Genomic DNA, 18170 nt, shown 5'->3' with positions numbered 1-18170 from the left:
TGTGTGTGTGTGTGTGTGTGTGTGTGGGTGAGAGGATGGTGGACTCTGGACTTCCCCCTGCCGCCTCCAAGACAGACGAGACGTGCACGCAGGGCTGACTTCCTTGCGATTGCTGATCACTATCAGGCAATAAGCTCATTAGCGAGCTAAAAAGGAGCTTAGCGAAACCTCCACAGACCTGCGTCTGTGCGCACGCGCGTGCGTGTGCGCGTGGCAGTTAAACGGGGCAGCGGCACGAGCGCGTTGGATGTTGCGACGGGCCGGAAGCAGCACCGGCTGTCTGACACGGCAGGCCGACGGCTCCCACATGTGTAATCTCCCAGGGAACAGGTGGCGGGGAGATCAGAGGCCTGTGTGGGGGGAGGGGGAGGGATGTGGGGGGGAGTGACGCTCCTCCTTGGCAACGCGAGCGCCAGTGCGGTTTGTGTCCGATTTCATTTTTTTTTTTTTGTGGGAGAAACAATGGCGGGCGCAGTGTGGTTGCCAACTTTGAAGAAGGGGGGTTTTTCTGATGGGAGGCAGGGAGGAGGGGCTTGAGAAAGTTTCAAGTGGCTTGCGGTTTTGTGTGGGCGGAGAGGAGCCGATGAGATGAGTGAGGGCCTGATTGACGGCGGAGGCTGCGCGATAATCATCTAACACGGCGCCGACCTCGGGAGTCGACGGGTCGGAAACAAAGGCATCTTTACAACTCCGGGAACATCTCGCCCGACCTGACCCCCCCACACAACCTCCCAATCATAATTCATTCATTTATTTATTTATGTATTTATTTATTTATTTATTTCAAACATGTAAACAACAATAACAAAAAAATACAAAATATAAATGGACAAAAGGACAAAATTAACAGGAAATAAAAACAAAGTCAAGCAAACAGTTGGTAGGAAAAAGTAAAAACTTATCTCGTCCTACCCCTGGCCTCAAATATGTTAATCATTTTAAGGCTAAATTAAATATAAAATATCAGAAAAATGCTATAGTAGATGGATAGATATATAGATATAGGTACAGCAGATACAGCCGTTTACTGTAACAGATGAATAGATATACAGACACAACAGATACAGCCATACTCATACTCAGCAACAATAAAAATAAAAACGGAATAAAATTAAACATCCATAAAGATTCTCTCCGAAGTCGAGGAAGCCGAGGACGTCCCGCGTCGGTGAAAACAGCCTGAAATCGTCTCCTCCATTACCGCGTTCCATCAGTCCTGACCACTGGGCGGACGAAAAGTCGGTTTTATTTTGGTGGGGGTCAGTCACAAAGCAGGTTTGTCAGACGAGTCGCCGCGACTCCGGAGAGACGACAACAAGAGGCACAAAGAGCTCCTTCTGAGCGGCCGTGTCGCCGCCTGCCTGCTCTCTGATCTATAATGGATGGCGGCATTGTTGCATGACACAGACAGAATGCGGCGGCGCACAGTGCTTGGGTGTGATTGCACTGTGTGTGCGTGTCAGATTCATTCAGATTTCTGCCTTTGTACTTATTTACGGCAGAAGCGAGGGGCAGCGCCGGCAGAGCCCAGAGGCTCGGCCGCATGTGTTTGATGTCTCACCTGCGCCTGACGGAGGGGAAGCGGCTGGCGGAGGGAAATTTAGACGAGAGAGGCGCGAGCCCACTCCTCCATTAGGCTCTTATTATAAAAGATGGAGTGGGCCTGGAGACGGCCCCGTCACTAACTAATCACCCCCAGCCTCGGCATCCGAGCGGAGCTTGGAGCCGCGGACGGAATCCTAATGCACCTTTCACTCTCGCTTCTCTCACTTTCTCCCTCCCCTCCGTCCTCACCGCAGTCATATCTCATCTTTGCATTTCCTCCTCTGCCATCCCTCCCTCTCTCCATCCCTCCCTCTGCTACATCTCTCTGTCCACATCTCCTTTAATTCTGTGTCTGTGCCTTTGTGTTTTTCCCCCTCCTAATTAGCTCTAAACACTGACACCACAGGGCTGGTTTCCAAGCATCATCCCCGCTTGTGAAGCTGCGAATGTAAAACACAGACGTAATGGAGCTCCTCGCCCCTGCGGTGACGGTTATTCTTGTCAGAGAACGTCAGGGTTTTATCTTTCATCTCCATTTCCCCATCCGGTGGAGCTCCAGGCCTTTTCTGCCCCTTCACACATCTGCGGGACTCTGTCCTTTGCAACCTACGACAAGTGTCCAAGTTTGCCCAGGACGTGATGCTGATTCATTAGGCATTAGTCGACTACGCATGTGAGAGGTTGATGAAGAGGATGCTGCGTAGGCCGATGTCTTTAGTCAAGAGGTGGCGAATGTGATGAGTAGCACCACACATGTGCCACAAGGTAGAAACTGAAGATTCAAAACTTGTACGTCATCAATAAGACAAAAACCACAGCAAGAGGCACGATTGGAAAGTGGGAAACATTTTGATTATAAATTCACACAAAAGATTAAGGAAAAATGAATACTTCAGAAGATTCCTCATCATCATGGAGGTAAAACTTTCATTGTTTTTTATTGTTATTTTTCTGTATGTAAAATTGTAATTCAGGTCACTTTATAAGTCCCAAAGGACAATAAACAGTACAGTCAGTCCTGTCCATAGCAACGTACACTAGCAGTCAACAGTTTGGACCCACCCTTTGAATTTAATGTCTTTTCTTTCATTCTCATGACTGTTGACATCAAAGGCATCAAAACTACGTATGAACACACATGGAATTATGTAGGAAACAATAAAAGTATAAAATAAGTCAAACACGTTAAATAATTAAATTCTTCAAAATAGCCACCTTTCATTAAAAGCATATTTAGAGTTATTTAACTTTTCTATGCTGCGTATTTACATATATCTTGCTCATATATTTGATGTCTTCAGTATCTATCTGCAGTGTGGTAAGATACCAAACTTTTGACTGGTTGTGTAACTAACAGAAGAACAAACAAAAACTCCAACAAAAAAAACACTCCAACGTTTAACATCTCAATCATCCTTCATTTCCACTCTATTGTGCTTTGAGCAGCTTTATTGCAGACGGGACGTGAGGAGTTTATGTAACGGTGCAGTCATGCATGGCTCATCTCCACCGCTCTCCCTGAACACTGGTATAGATTTTGCTGCTGTGAAATTGAATCAAGTGTATCTCGGATTTGCATGTGAGAAAATCGTTAGCATGGGCTGCTGTTTCGTGGGTGGTGGAGGACACTCGCTATTTACTGAGTACTGAAGTGATTTAATTGCATTTTTGTGTTATTTCAAGTATGTAATGGCAAATATTTGATTATGACAGAGAGAAAAAGACAGAAACCAAAGCAGGAAGCGCTGTGAATGCAGAAAGTTCTAATTTAAAGGAAGTTTTATGTGTACACTACGTCCCCGCCCCTCCACCCCCCCAAAAAAAACCCCACAATGCTCGGCGCCGTAACAAGCTCTGCACCGAGGGCTGCCTTTGAACTCTTCCACACGAGTGTGTTTTCTCAGGAAGCCTGTTTAAAGTCTTTGTAATTGCGGCTCGAGGCTTCCGCCATGCTGGGGGGGGGGGGGGGGGGGGCGGCGTGGCGCGGCGCCCGTTTTTCTGATGCGTTCCGTTGTTTATCCCGAGCAAATTAATACAACAAATAAAACTGAGCACACAAGCTTGCGCAAACACGCCCGCGCATGCGCCGGCCTGGCAGACGGTGACGCGGCTGCAGCGCCGCCCGGCCGGCGTTTACTTTGTCTGCCGCGGCTTAGGAGGCGGAGAGAGCGCCGTCTGACTGCTGAGGAGGATTTTAATTAGACGTAGGGAGGGAGCTTCTTCTTCTTCTTCTTCTTCTTCTTGTGTAAAAAAACAACAAGAAAATTATTTATTTATTTATTTATTTATTGATGTAGTTTGATTGATTGAATGGAAATGAGAGCGGCAAATAAATGTTATTTTTCAAAAATCAAAATCAAAATCATCTTCTTCTCCTTCTTCTTCTTCTTCTTCTTCTTCTTCTTCTTCTTCTTCTTCGTTTGCTTCTTCTCCTTCTCCTCCTCTTCATTTTCCTCATCCTCCTTCTCCTTCTGTTACTCCTCCTCCTAGAGAGAGATAGAGGGAGCAGGGTTACTCTGAAAGACGACCTCGTCAGTGCACCGCGCGACCTCGGGCTTCATCATCGTTTTCCTCCTTCCACCTTCTTCAGTGGCTGACTGATGTTTTTTTTTTTTTTTTCAACCCCACTCAACCGTGACCATTTACAACCCCGGGCTCCTTTCACCTGCCGCCTCCGTCTTGTCACTCCAGGTCCCCGGCGAGAACGTCGGCTGTCACTATTAAGAAGACGCGTCACATTCGTGGCATGTATTTAAAAGGTCTCGTTTTCGTGGGCGAAAATACGTCATCTGTGGGAATGAAAATAATTGTTTGTTTGTTTTTTTGTTCTTTTTCGGAGATATCTACCTCTCCTGCCTCTTCCACTTAAGCTGTTATATTGAATTCCTCAGGTTTTTTTTTATTCAGAGGCTTTGTGCTTTTTTTACTTTCTAGAATTAAATTCTCTCCACGAATCCCTTGAATGAAGCACCACTCTCTAAAACTTTGGTTTTCCTAATGCTGTAAAACTTTTATTCATTCCAAAGCCACAATTCAAACTTCCTCTTTCTTCTTCTCTCTCTCTCTCTCTCTCTCTCTCTCTCTTCCTCCCTCTTCAGATCGTGACTTCAGCATCCAGGTGAGCACGGACCGACGGTCCTTCACGGCCGGTGAGCCGCTGGAGCTGCGCTGCACCATCGAGGCCCAGAACGTTCCGGAGCGCTTCTTCTCGGTGTCGTGGGTCTTCAGCAGCTCACCGGTGGCTGTGGTGGGCCCCAGTGCCGTGCCTGTCTTGGGAGCCGACTACGTGGCGCGCGAGGCCGCCGGCCTCATGACCGTGCGCAAGGAGAGCCCCAACGTGCACCTGCTCAAGCTGCAGCGCCTGCAGCCCGACGATGCCGGCAAGTACATCTGCCGCGTGACGGAGCGCGAGAAGACGCCCACGGGGGACTTCATCGACCGCAGCAAGAGGTCGCGCAACGTCCAGATCACCGTGCAGCCGCTCAGTGAGTGAATCGCGCGCCTCTCGCCGTCCTCCGTCCTCCATTGTGCCGAGAGCGTTGAGCTTTTGCCGTAATAGCGGCTTTATCTTCATGTAGGCAGGATGGGGGCTGTCGCGCTGTGCTTCCTTCCCCTCCGTCTCTCTGTCTGCCCTCCCTCGCTCCCTACCTCCGTCTGTCTCCCACCAAGGTGGCCTATATGAGATAGTGTTGTTATCTCTGAGTGCGAGGGCATGGGGGGGAAAAACAGGATGAGGCCGCTGTTGTTCACGACGTATTTTCTGTTCGAGTGGATTTGGTGATGCGGCATTACGGCTCTTCGCTGATTCCCTCCCGGTCTGTGCTGGGAAGGAGGGATGGAGGTGGTTGGGGGGACCTATGGTGGTTGGATAATGGCGGGGGGGGCAGCAGACGACTCCACGGCCGTGAAATGTGAAATCTGACTCGTGCAAGACTCCAAATCTTGTCGGCCCGGCTGGATTGCTGGGAGAGAAAAAAAAAAGCTCCCTTTTGCCAGTTTCGCTCGTGTCCGTCTTCCGTCTGCGGCTCCATCACTGCCGGATCTCTCTGCAGAGTCAGCTGTTCTCTCCTCCTTCCCTCTCTTCCCAGCATAATGAAATATAATAATATGCGCAGAGTCCTCCAGCAGCTGGCTCTGTACCTTCACCCTGACCGCTGCTAAATCAGCCCGAAAACAATGGCCCTGAGCCTGCAGCCGGCCCCAGGGGAGCTCCCTGGAAGGAAGGCTCTGTTTTCCCAACAAAGGAGCGTAATGCCCCATAAAGGATGTTTATAGGGTTTACACAGCATAATGGCCGCAGTTATTGGAGGAAAAGGCCTGTGAAATACAGCAGCCGTGGCCTGTTTGGTGGCCGCGCGCACCCGCTGTCCTTGTGCGGCTCTTTCCTGTTACCAGCACACACACACACACACACACACACACACACACACACAAAGGCAGGCACAGGCGGATGTTAAAAGATGTGCCTCATCACTGTAATTGCCGGGATTGGACCAAAGCAAGTAATGGGGTGCGACGCGAGGTCAAAGTTGACGAGTCGGAGGTGTGCGGAGGTGACAGCGGAGGGAGGGAAAACAGAGGTAAACGCTCCTGACAAATCAGTGTTGATGGATGAATTTACCTCCCCGACGGGGAGAGAAAGAAGAGGGAGCGGCCGCACGCCACGACGAATCTCCATCACACGGACGGAGAGGACAAGCTCACAAGGGTAGGAGAGGCTGGGAGGAGGAGGGGTGGGGGCCCGGTAATTGGAGTAAAAAGCATTCTGTTGTTCCAGAAACAGAGAGGAAGGAAAACTTGAGAGGGGGAGGGGGAAAAAAGCCAGGATAAAACAAGCCGACAAGGTAAAGTTAAAGCAAAGTAGCGCCATCCACAACCCAGTTTTGTAAGAGGAAAAGTGTTTCTACTTGTCTGAACATCCAAGAATTCTCCCCCCCCTTGCATCTGGCGGTGTCGAGGGGGAGGGTGGGGTAAAAAAAAATGGAGATGTTACAAAGACATTCGGAAGAGATGAGAAAAGGAGGAAAGTTTTGACTCTTTGTTCATTTGAGTGTGATAGAAGAGAGCAGCAGGTTTATTCCATATTCACAGAGAGAGCGCGCATGCTTGTTAGCTGGGCTGGCAAGCGGAAAGCGGAGCAGCGGAGTGTGGACTGAGGGGAGGAGATGAAAAAAAAAAAAAGGAAAACCCTAAGCCACGCCCAGCCCCCCCCCCCCCCCCAAAACCTTCTACAAGACGGCGGGCCTGACCCCTGCAGACCCAAACCGGGGGTTTTTGTGGGTCAATCAGAGCTCGGAGATGTTTTGATGGACGTGGAGGCGACGAGAGAGGAGCGAAAGTCGAGGGGGGGTGAATAGAAAGAGAGCGAGAGCAGCCGGCGAAGGCTTTTATCGCCGTCCTTCTTCTGAAGCCCTGTGATCCGAGTCCTCTCTGCCTCTTCCTTGTGGACTGGTGTGGACTTGTGTGGTGTCGCAGGTGGGGGGGGGGCATCATGAACCCTCGGGGTTCGAGACACCGACCGCAGCCTGGTCTTTGCTTTTAAAGGTGCACAGATGCACGATGACTTGCTGTTCGTTCAGTTTTCCAACAGCAGTTAGTCATGTGTAACATTGTTATGTAATTTCATTACAAAATAAGGATGATTCTAATCAGACGTATTACTGGGGGGAAAAAATGTAATTAGATTACAGTTACTTGTGGAATTGTTTATGATTATACAATTTTCATTACATCTGACCAATTTTTCACAAAAAAGGTTTTCTGTTTAACAATTAAATTTTTGTTGCTTTGCATGGTTTTCTGCACCAGCTTAGTAACAAGCACAGACAAAAGTTTGATACTAGTCTGATGCTTCTGATTGGTTCTCAGGTCAATTCTGGAATCGCAGCGCCCCCTACCTCTCGCCTGCCGGTTGAATTGTCTCCGTCTGGAGAGTAGACGAAGCAATTTCGAATCAGCAGCAACAGCAATATCGTTTAAAAACGCGTTCGGGTGCCGGAAGTATCAAAAAATATTTTTCGCAGATATCAGAAAAGGCTGCAAATTTAATTGTCCAATGCGAAGAACATTTGCCTGCCGTCAAGATGCGGTCGACCTCCAAAACGTCTGAGTCGAATCTCAAGATCTCACATGCTGTTTTGAGTGCTGCTGGAAGCTGAACACAGTCAGGTTCTAAACAGTTGAGAACATTTTTGAAAAACAGTTTGAAAAAAATTTGATCAAGATGTAATCAAGCGTAATTACACTGTTGTGACACTACTTTGATAAAGTGCCCGCAACCCTGAGTGCACAAAGTGGGCGGGTATTGAAAATGGATGGATGGACTTTGATAAAGTAATTGAAATAGTCACACTAGCATTACATTTTCAATAGGGTAACTTGTAATTGGAACCAATGACATAAAAAAAAAAAAAAAAAGTAATCTTTCCAACACTGTCTTAGAGAAAGTGAGAGATTCCTGTCGTGCTTTTTGACTGACTCTCTTGTCTCCTCCCCGCCCAGAGAGCAACATCACGGTGGCCGTGTCCAGCAACTCCTCCGAGGTCCTGGAGGGCGACGTCATCCAGCTGACCTGCTCCGTCTATGCCGCCGCGGGCCCCCTGACGGTCGCCTGGTACTGGTCGGACAAGCAGGCCAGCGGGCCACCGCAGGAAGTGGCCTCGCTGGACCGGGACGGCACGGTGTGGCACAGCCCGGCCTACAGGGAGCGCTCCAGCTACGGCGAGGTGCGCGTGGAGAGAGCGCGGGCCGACGCCTTCTCGCTGTCCCTGTACAACGCCGTGGCGGGCGACGAGGGCCAGTACCGCTGCACGGCCACCGAGTGGCTCCGCACGGGCGGCGAAGCGGAGCTGAGCTGGGAGAAGATCGCAGAGAAGTCGGCGGCCAAGGGCGTCACGGTGAAGACCGTCGGTGAGTGGCCGCGGCCCCATAATGCGCCTCCTGTACTGTTTTAATACCACCAGCCGCACGCCAAGAAATGTAAATGTGCTTCTTGAAGAAAAGAAAAAAAAAATCTGCAATTATAATTCATACCGGCTGATTTGTTCATATTTCGGCTGCAGTATTCTTACGTACTTCATCTTGTTAAAGAAGGAAATCATTTAAAGGCTAATGATATGCAGTGTACAATTCACCCTATCTTAAAATATGGCACAGATACTAAACATACATATTCATCGCAAGCTTCAGATGCAGGAATAAACAAATTAATCCAAATTTTCTTTTGGGGAAAAAAACTTACCTTGCAGGTTGCACTCGTTCTCACAACACCCGGCAGCTTTTATTTTGGATCTTTCTCGTCTTGTCAACATGAAATCGGTGCATCTGCTCGTCTGCGCCAAACAACATAAACCGATAATAAGCCCCAAAGGTTAAGACATAACAACAAGCCTCTGTTTTCACTTTTTTCCTTCTCTTTTTTTCCCCCCCGCTTTGCTCTCTTGTGCTATTTTCCAGTCAGCTGTGTCTGCGGCTGCTCGTTACGCGTTCGCTCCATCGGTTCAGGCACGCGGATGAAGAGTAACCCTCGCCCCCCCGCCCTGTATTATTACCAGCGCCAGGCTCAGACAGAACCGCGCCGAGTCTGAATCAGTTGTTTGCATTAAACATTTATACTATTTATGTCGTGCGTGCGGACGCATCAAAGGCTGCCGCTGCGTGCAGGAAGATAGCAGACAGCATCTCGCGCCGTCTCGTATCAACAACTCAAAAGACAGAGAGACGCACGATGACGCAAACGCACACAAACACAGACGCACACACACACGCGCGCTGGGTTATAGTATGCCAAAACGCTGATGAATGGTGCAGCCACAACATAGTTGAGCTCACCATGGTTTATTCATGCACCGCTCCGGGCAACAAGCTATTATGACAAACACACAAGCAGACGGACTCGCGCCGCACGCCACGCCACGCGTCGCTACCCGCGCCACCGCGACGCAGACACACACACACACACACACACACACACACACACACACACACACACAGACAAGCGCTCACGCAACTGTGCGATTAGCCAGTATTGATGTTTATTTGACTGCACCGAATCAATAGAATCAGTTCACTAAAAAGATTTGTTCAAAAGATTTGTTCACCAAACAATTATTTGCAAGTCATGCCGTGAATTTTCAGATGCGATAATGCAACACACACACACACACAAACACACACACACTCTTTGGGTTTGTTGATATCATAGTATTTGTGTAGTTTTAAATCTGTCTAATTCACAATGACAGATTCAGAGAAGAGCTCAATCAGTTGTTGTTTCATAAAATTGACAATTAGCGGCAGCACTGCTCAGTAGCTTCACAGGGACTCTTTGCAATGCGCAGCAACAACACGGCTCATGATCCACATGTATGCCGGAATTGCTACGGCGACCATTAGCTGCGTTTCTATTAGCCCTTGAGTTGCGCAAAACGACGACAAACACACGAAAGCAGACGTAATTACGAATAACACGAGAATTCTCGCGGGACGAGATTTTACGAGAATTACTGCCTATGTGCTTCACACCCTTCAATTGAAATCGCAATTGTACTTTGTCGAAATGATTGCTTTTATTTTGCGAAAAACTGTAATAGAAATGCAGCTAATGAAACTGTTGTTACCCATTCTCACTCGGTTACTGCGAGAGAAGCGTGACGCTTGCTGTAGAGCTAAACTGAACTGAGAAAGGAACGAATCAGTTCAGGAAGTGACGCCGTTCAGTTGGTTCACTAGAAAAACGTGGTTCTTTCGAACGAGTCGTTAGCCAGAATTATTAGCGTGGCAGAAGCAGCTGCAACGTGCTCTGCAGTCTGCGGGTCTCCTCTGTCAGCGCCGAGTTAAGCTCCACATCCTGGACGCGGGCTGAGGAGGAGGAAACCGCTGGAGCGTAGCAGCGAGGAGCCGGCGGGGTAGCGCACGCTTGGCTTGCACGCGCGCACGTACACAAACGCGCATACATCCGGCCCAAAAGTCGGGCAGGATTAAGTCTCAGCGGCGGCGCTGCAGAGAGCAGTTGTCAGTTTTTAAGTGGCCATTTGTTAAGTTGGGGGCAAAACGTTTGGTTTTGAGGAGGAAGGACGCATTATGCAAATGAAGGGTGGAGGTGGAGGAGAAGTCCGCGGCTGCCCGTCTCTCATCAGTCGTGCCGCTCGGCATCGACTCACCCTGTCCTTCACAGCGGCTGATCAAAGGTTTCTCCACCGAGTGTGTGTTGTTGTGTGACGCTCGGTCTGTTTTCACCTCATCAAGTGTTTTTTTCTTTTTTCTTCTCCCTCTCAGACTTAGTTTGCATCACTTCCAACTGCACTTCAATTTGACCTTAAAAGCCGCCATGCAGACGAGGAACTTTATTACTGTTTTTTCTTTTCTCGTTTTCCCCTCTGCTAGCGTCCAATTCTTTACTCCTGTGCACCCAGTAAATAGAAGCAAAGCAATGTCGTGTTTCCCTCTGCGGCCGGCTCGGCCCTTCCCGTTGACCTGCGTCGGAGATATTAGATGGTCAGTGTGCCTTAATTTACTTCACGGTTTACTCCATTATGGACTCTTTATGCCCACTGACAAGAGCCGGAGGGCAACGGGAGAAGGATCTCCTCTGGGGGTGGGGGGGGACGGAGGTTTTTCTCCCTTTCTTCCTGCCCAAGACAGAGGTGTGCAGCGGAGGCTCTCATTTCCGGCTGATTGGATTAAAGCGCCCTCAGGATGTCTGAGGCCGCGAGCCGGCGTGGGGAAGCGAGAGGCCGAAGGAGAGCAAGCTAACTTAATAATAACGTTGACTGGCGCGTGTGAAAAGAATGGGGAGGCGGAGAGAAGAGAGGAGAGGGGAGCTGTCTGAAAAAATAAATCGGCATGAAATCATCTTTTTTTCATTCTGTCAGTGAGTCAGGAACACGGCGAGAGAGAGAGAGAGAGAGGTGGATGAATGGATGGATGGATGGGTGCGGGGAGATGAGAGATGGGTGAGAGAGAGTGATTGTCTATTAGAGAATTATGGCCCCCAGCGGCTGAACCCAGCGGTAGCCACGTCTGCATGGAAAGCCATTGATTACTCGGCCTGAAGGACACCAAAGATGGAGGGGGTGGTGTGGGGTTGGGGGGGGGGGTCTGCTGTTGACAAGAGCGTAATGGAGAAATATTCTTCGTCTCAAGGAAGTGCATTCATCTGACTGCACTCCAGCTGGACTCGACCTTACATGTGTGGGTTTTTTTTCCATTAGTCAAATCTATTGAAACGCCGTGAAATAAGCGCAGGCGGGACTGGGTTTATTAAAGAGCAGCGAAGAAGAAGAAGAAGAAGAAGGAGAAGAAGAAAAAATGGAATTGATCATTATTTACTCTCCCACCCACCCACCCGGATTCTCTGGTTTTTCTGGCGGTGCAGATGCACCTTGGCAATTATATACGCGCGGAGGGCGAGTCGTTCTTTAGCCTAATGAGGGTAGTTTGAACTTGGCAAGGAGCTGGGCGTGGATCGAACATCCACGCTTAGAGGAAATCTGCCCCCCGGGATTTCGCTCTTGCATCATTTTCTGAGGCGCGCTCTCGGAACGGGAAAGAAAAGAAGAAGAAGAAGGAGAAGGGGAAAAAAAAAGCCTCCCTGCTTGCACACAAACAAACACATGCACATCCATAAGCTAAATTGCACTCCAGTTTTTTGTTTTTTTTCCCTTCCGTAATGATATAGGGAAATTCTTTTGGAGACTGAGAAATGCTTTGCTCAGGTCGTAATGCCTTTTTAAAAGTAAATACCATCTGTATATTTTTGCCATTAGGGCTTTGAATCTATAGGTGGAATTACTTTAGAAGGAAAAGTTTTCTCCTTGCCGTTTTATTTAATTATCACTCCTGGGTTTTGAGCTTTGGGGAAACAGACTTTTTTTGTGGTGCTTTTAATGTGCCGTCTTCTGGTGCGGTGCAGAGTGGTGTTCAAAATCCTCCAGTTTGTCTTTTGGCCCCGGCCTGCCTTTGCGGACTGATCACTGTTCACCGTCCAGTCAGGACTCTGCACTCCTCTGATCACACAAGTATGAAAAGTTTGGAGACCTGACATTTGCCGTTCTGGGCCGTAAGCTGTGGAACTCTCTTCCAGTTCAGTGACAAGCTGTCACTGAACTCACAGTTGTTGAGGCTCAGTTTAAAACTCATTCATTCATTTTAGACAAAGCCACTGACTGGACTGCTGCTTATTGGTTTTACATTTGTGTTTTAATTACTTTGCATTTTATTCTCGTTTTATAATTGCGCATTCGTGGTAATTTTGTGTTTTAACGAGGGCTGTCAGTCGATAAAAACTTTTAATCGTGATTAATCACATAATGTTCTTGGTTAACTCGCGATTAATCGCAAATGAATTGTAAATTTGTTACCCTGCTCTGTGAGTTAACGCGTTTAACTTCGACAGCCCTAGTTTTAACTATGTCTTACAAGTATTGCTTTCATTATGTTTTACTCTGTTTTACTCTTGTGCTTGGCTGTTGTAAGGTGCTATACAAACAAAATTTTATTGATTGATTGATTGATTGATCTTTACTCTTACACACAAGTCGAAATAGGAAAAGTCTCCTAACGTGGCCGCTGTCTCTCTGCTCCCACCGTCCAGAGTCGTCCTTCATGGTGTCGGCTTCGTCCCGCACGCCCTCCGTCACCTTCGGCAACTCCTTCGACCTCCTGTGCATCGTCAAGCCTCGCCACAACCCCCGCGTGCCCACCTCCGTCACCTGGCGCTTCATGCCGGCGGTCGGCGGCGGCGACGACGACGAGGGCCGCGGGGGCTTCAAGGACCTGGTGACCTTCACCCGGGAGGGCACGCTGCAGTGGGGGGAGCAGCTGCTGGGCCTGGGCACCCGCACCACGGTGGACCGCTCGCACTCCAACACCAACTTCCGCCTGTCGGTGACCCGGGCCGGGCGGCGGGAGGCTGGCAAGTACCAGTGCACGGCCGTGCTGTGGAGGAGGAACTACGACAACACCTGGAGCCGCGTGGCCAACCGCACCTCCAACCTGCTGGGCATCAGCGTGCTGCAGCCAGGTGAGAGCGCAATGGCCACACACACACACTCAAGCACGATGGTGGAGCCAGAAATGTTCCTTTGGTACAGCCACAGGATGAGATCATGACTCACACTGAAGTGGTAATAAGTTGATACCTGAAATCTCATTATTTTTATTTGTTATCCCCCCCGGCCCCCTCCCACTATGGGGTGCACCAGTGGCCACCGTGAATCTCTGCCCCTGTTTACGCAACCAGTAGATTCTGCAGAAGTTGGAGGATTTCTGGCAGCTCTAATTGCTCTTAGTCCCTGGTTTAGCCACTAATTGGATTCTCATGAGAGAGAGAGAGAGAGAGGGAGAGAGAGAGAGACAGAGAGAGAGAGTGTGCGTGCCTGCCTGCCTGCCTGTGTGTTTCTGTGTATGTGTGTGTGGTAAAAAGGCCAGGGTGGGGGTCTCGTAATGGGGCTCGTTGGAAGGACGGCTAAATATCCCACAGGAAGTGAGAGCAGAAGGGGAAGGATTGGAGGCAGACGGTGGATGGAAGGACAGACAGTGGTCTGCCCTTGAACTTTTGTTTTTTCTTTCCCTTTTCGTTTTCTCTCAGCGGATGTAATAAAGTCACTCTGCCACCTTCATTGGCTCTCCGGGCTCCACACACACACACACACACACACACACACACACACACACACACACACACACACACACACACACACACACACATACACAGTCACAGCACGCACCAGTCAGACGCGGCCCAATTAGTGGCTGACTAAAAACAACAAGCGCTCCATGACACACAAACACACAATGCCCCCCCCAACCCCCCGATCCGGCCCAGACTGGCGTCCTTGAGGAGTCGGGTGCTTTATTCACTCAGGTGGAGGCGCCTGAGGAAAACTCGGAGGCTCCTGATTAAGAAAATGAGAAGAAAAAAAAAAAAAGGAAAAACACGGCCTGACTTTTAAGGCGTAACGGCACCGAGGTACAAGTTTGGCTTCTTCTTTTTTCTTTTTTTTTCTCAGTGGGATGAACTTGAAGTTGCACCGTAAAGAGAAAAAAAAAAAGACAAGCACTTCATCTTCCCCCAGTAAAACGGCCCAGCGCGGAGCTGTTTGGGACTTTAATTGGCGTCCCATTGGTCGTATGTGTGCCGGCCGCCGCCGCCCTCGCGGCCTCTGATTCAATGATGTCAAGTGTGGCGCTGTGTCTCGGACGACGGCTGTGCTGATCAATACAACTTTAAAAGTGCGCTAGCGCGCCGTGCTAGTGAATCGCAATCAGCGGTACAGTGCAGAACCAGCCGATATTGATTCAGTTACAGCAGCCGGCGCACACGTGTGCGCTCGCACACACATACACACACACACACACACACACACACACACACACACACACACACACACACACACACACACACACTCAGACTTCCACAGAGGCACTCCGGCTCAATGACACTGCTTTATTTGCTCGAGTGAAAAGAGCTCTGACCTCGACCATCCATGCAGAACACGTGGCACCAGTCGCTCCTCGAGGGGGTTTGTGTGGAAATCCACTTATTGCCTGGTCTGTTTACTGCCGGCTGGAATGTGCAGTTTTTTATCCTCACCGGGGCCCGAAAATAAATAAATGAATGGATCCTTCTCACTGCGCGCGCTGAGATTGTGCAAGAAAAAGGGGGGGGGGGAGAGATAAATCCTTTTTCCTCCGCTTCCATTTTTCTGGCAGCGTCTGCGTAGCTGAAGCGATCAGTCACCTCGCTGATGTCATCAGTTACAGTGACGATGCGATGGGCTTCAGATGGAGCGCCGATCTGTGGGCGCAGCCGCGCCGTCACTCTTCGGGGAAGGGCACTTATCTTCCCGGCAGCCCGGCTCGGCCCTCGGCCCCATCTGCATAGATTTTTTTTTTTTTTTTTTGATAAACTTTGCTTTTTCGACGCAGCGTTTTAAGGGAAGCTGAGCTTTTAGGAAACTGTCCAGGTGGAAGGTTTTTTTGTTTTTTTCAGGGTTCACCTCAACGTTTTTTTAGTACAATACTGCTTGTTTCAGCCTTCAACCTAAACATGACTTTTATACGTGTGGATAAATATGCACTTCCTCTTCAATGTGACCAGGGGGAGTCAGTTGTCATTTTCTTGAAACTTTGTTTCCCATAGACCGCAATACAAAAATAAATGCCTTTAAATGGGTGACAGGACGACTGTGACCTCAAATGCCATTCATAGAAAATGTTTCTATTGTAGATTTTTCAGTTCCGGTCTTTTAGTCGTATAAATTATTATATTATTTTTTTATACCGAGTGTGACGTCGTCTGTGCTGGCGTCTCAGCTCGCTCTAATTGGCTGCGTCCTGACGTATCCTTGCATCATTGCCGCCTCCTGGCTCGGCGTGAATGCTTGACACAGCTGACATCCTGCTTATGCGGCTCTAATTGCACAGGATTATATTGATGCACTGTTGGTGCATAAAGGGGTTTTCTTTTTAACCTAAAGAATTAAAAATGAAATGCCCAGAGGTGTGTGGACAAGGCCTCCGATTCTGACCTTGCTGCTTTTTTTTTTTTTTTGCGCTGTCAGACCTTCATCTAAACCAGTGATTAATTTTTCACAATGTGGGTTTTTCTCCCACCATAACCGCACCTGGCTCAGCGGCCCCGGACGTTTCCTGCGTCCTGTGAGTGATGGGTGAGGCGGGTGCGTAATGAGGTGTGAGCAAACACAGCATCCAACCAGATTCATAATTGAGGAACTTTAAATCACATTTCCATAGGTGGCTGCTCAATATGTATGAGCTGCTTCGCCGGTGTTGTGCGTCTCTCTGCACACACACACACATGCGTTCTCATGTGCGTTTTCCTGCATGAATGCCCCCAGCTTGCAGGATGCCTGTGATGTGCTCTCATACGCTGGCGGCGCATTCTGCAGAACTCACCGGTGATACACAGCGACACAGCCGCCAAACGCTTCCCCTCGGTTTCCCTCACGGCCTCCCGCTCCTCTGCCTCCCCATTCAAAGACTTTGCTAGCGTGTGTGAACGCGCACGCGCGCATGTGCGTGTGTAGCCCCCTCCCCCCGACATAAGACGCCTTTCAAATGTGCAGTGACGCTCCTCATTAAATTATTGTGGAGACTTCAAAAGCGGAAAGTGAAAACTGGGATCAGAAATTGCCCTTGATCCAACATCCATGCATCTTAGATCAGTAGCAGCAAAGAGTTGGATGAAGATAAAAGCCGGACCCACACAGAAGCAGTCAGCCGGTCACTTTTTTTTTTTTTTTTTTGTCAAACCGGCGAGGTGCCTGTAGCCCAGCCCAGGCTCATATTCTGCTCCAGATTGCATTAGCAGCAGCACGCTGCCGGGGTCTCCAGGGTCATATCAGAGGAGTTCACCACCATATCTGCGCGCGCACACGCGTGCTCAATATTTTAATGTCCCTTGCGGGGGCAACTTTATGCAGCAGCTCTGCGGTGTTGTATTATCCACCGCTGAGCTGCTGCTGCTGCACACACACACACACACACAGGCAGGCTGGTGGGTTGTCAGTGTGTGTGTGTGTGTGTGTGTGTGTGTGTGTGTGTGAGCGCGGTGAACATGGATACACACTGGGGTTTCCTCCCAGAGCAGGAGTGTAATCATCTTCTGGTCGGACGCGAGTCAGTATTAGCCCTCACATCAGAGGATCCCCACTAAAACACGCTCGCACACACACACACACACACACACACACACACACACACACACACACAGGCAACAAACAGGCGCAGGAGCAGGAGCCCTGCATTCAGTAATATTAGATTGCACCTGATTGAGTTTTCTCTTTCTCAAACGCAATAATGGCAAACACATGTTCAGCATGGCAGATCACCAGGGAAGCCTCAGTCTCTACGACACAATGTAATATCGGCTACTCATAACTCCGACTGCACACACACACGCGCACACTCATCTCTCCACGCACACACTCCGGGAAGAAAACACACAAAACTAATTATACAGAATCTTCCCTAATGGAACCAGAGTTTAGATTAATGATAGTTTTGGGACCTCAATCCATTTTCTCATCGTTGGGAGTGTGCGCACACGCACGGCGGGCGTGCACGCTCCCCCCCACCTGGCACGGGGAACGTGGGGGGGGGGTATTAAAGGCGTCTGGTTATTGGCTGAGCTGAAATGATGGCGCTGATTGAGAGGAGGCAGGGGGGGAGGGTGGGGGGGGGTGGTGGCGGTGGGGGGTGTCCCACTTACTTCCTGCTCATCTCTTCCCACACACCTACTGCCTGCCTGCCTGCCTGCCTGCCCGACTGGCTGGCTACCTCCTGCACACACTGGAGCTCTACCTTCATCGCCTCGCTCTTCCTTCTTTTCTCTCTTGGCCCATTTTTTTTTCCATCTTTTTTTTTTCTTTCCTTTCTGCTTCCAGCCACCTGCTTTCCTCCCACTTTTGTCCCGTCCCGCCTCGTCTCTGTCTCCCTTTCTCTCCTCCTCCTCCTCCTATTTCTTCTTCTTCTTCCTTTCAAGCCGGTCGAGCGCTCGCCGCACCGGCCGTCATTGATAGCGTCGCTATCGCTGCAGCTATTGGAGATGGGTGACGGTCGGAGCCCAGGAGGGGAGCCGTCGATCTCCATTAGTTCCCGGC

The 18170-nt window shown here is 49.5% G+C and overlaps 1 protein-coding gene across 1 annotated transcript in view; it reads left to right on the top strand.

Annotated features, from left to right (window-relative positions):
- Nucleotides 1-18170, top strand: part of igsf3 (immunoglobulin superfamily, member 3) — an 86638-nt gene that overhangs the window by 52807 nt on the left and 15661 nt on the right. The window contains exons 4-6 of the mRNA XM_076014600.1: nucleotides 4644-5030; nucleotides 8047-8454; nucleotides 13139-13567. Coding sequence (XP_075870715.1) covers nucleotides 4644-5030; nucleotides 8047-8454; nucleotides 13139-13567 — 1224 coding nt within the window. The remainder of the gene's footprint in view (nucleotides 1-4643; nucleotides 5031-8046; nucleotides 8455-13138; nucleotides 13568-18170) is intronic.

The sequence above is a fragment of the Nelusetta ayraudi genome, unplaced genomic scaffold, assembly GCF_046127955.1.
Source record: "Nelusetta ayraudi isolate G7.1 ecotype Tasmania unplaced genomic scaffold, CSIRO-AGI_Nayr_v1 ptg000169l, whole genome shotgun sequence".
Classification (NCBI taxonomy): domain Eukaryota; kingdom Metazoa; phylum Chordata; class Actinopteri; order Tetraodontiformes; family Monacanthidae; genus Nelusetta; species Nelusetta ayraudi.
Note: the sequence above shows the minus strand (reverse complement) of the source record. Positions and strands in the feature narration are given on the sequence as shown.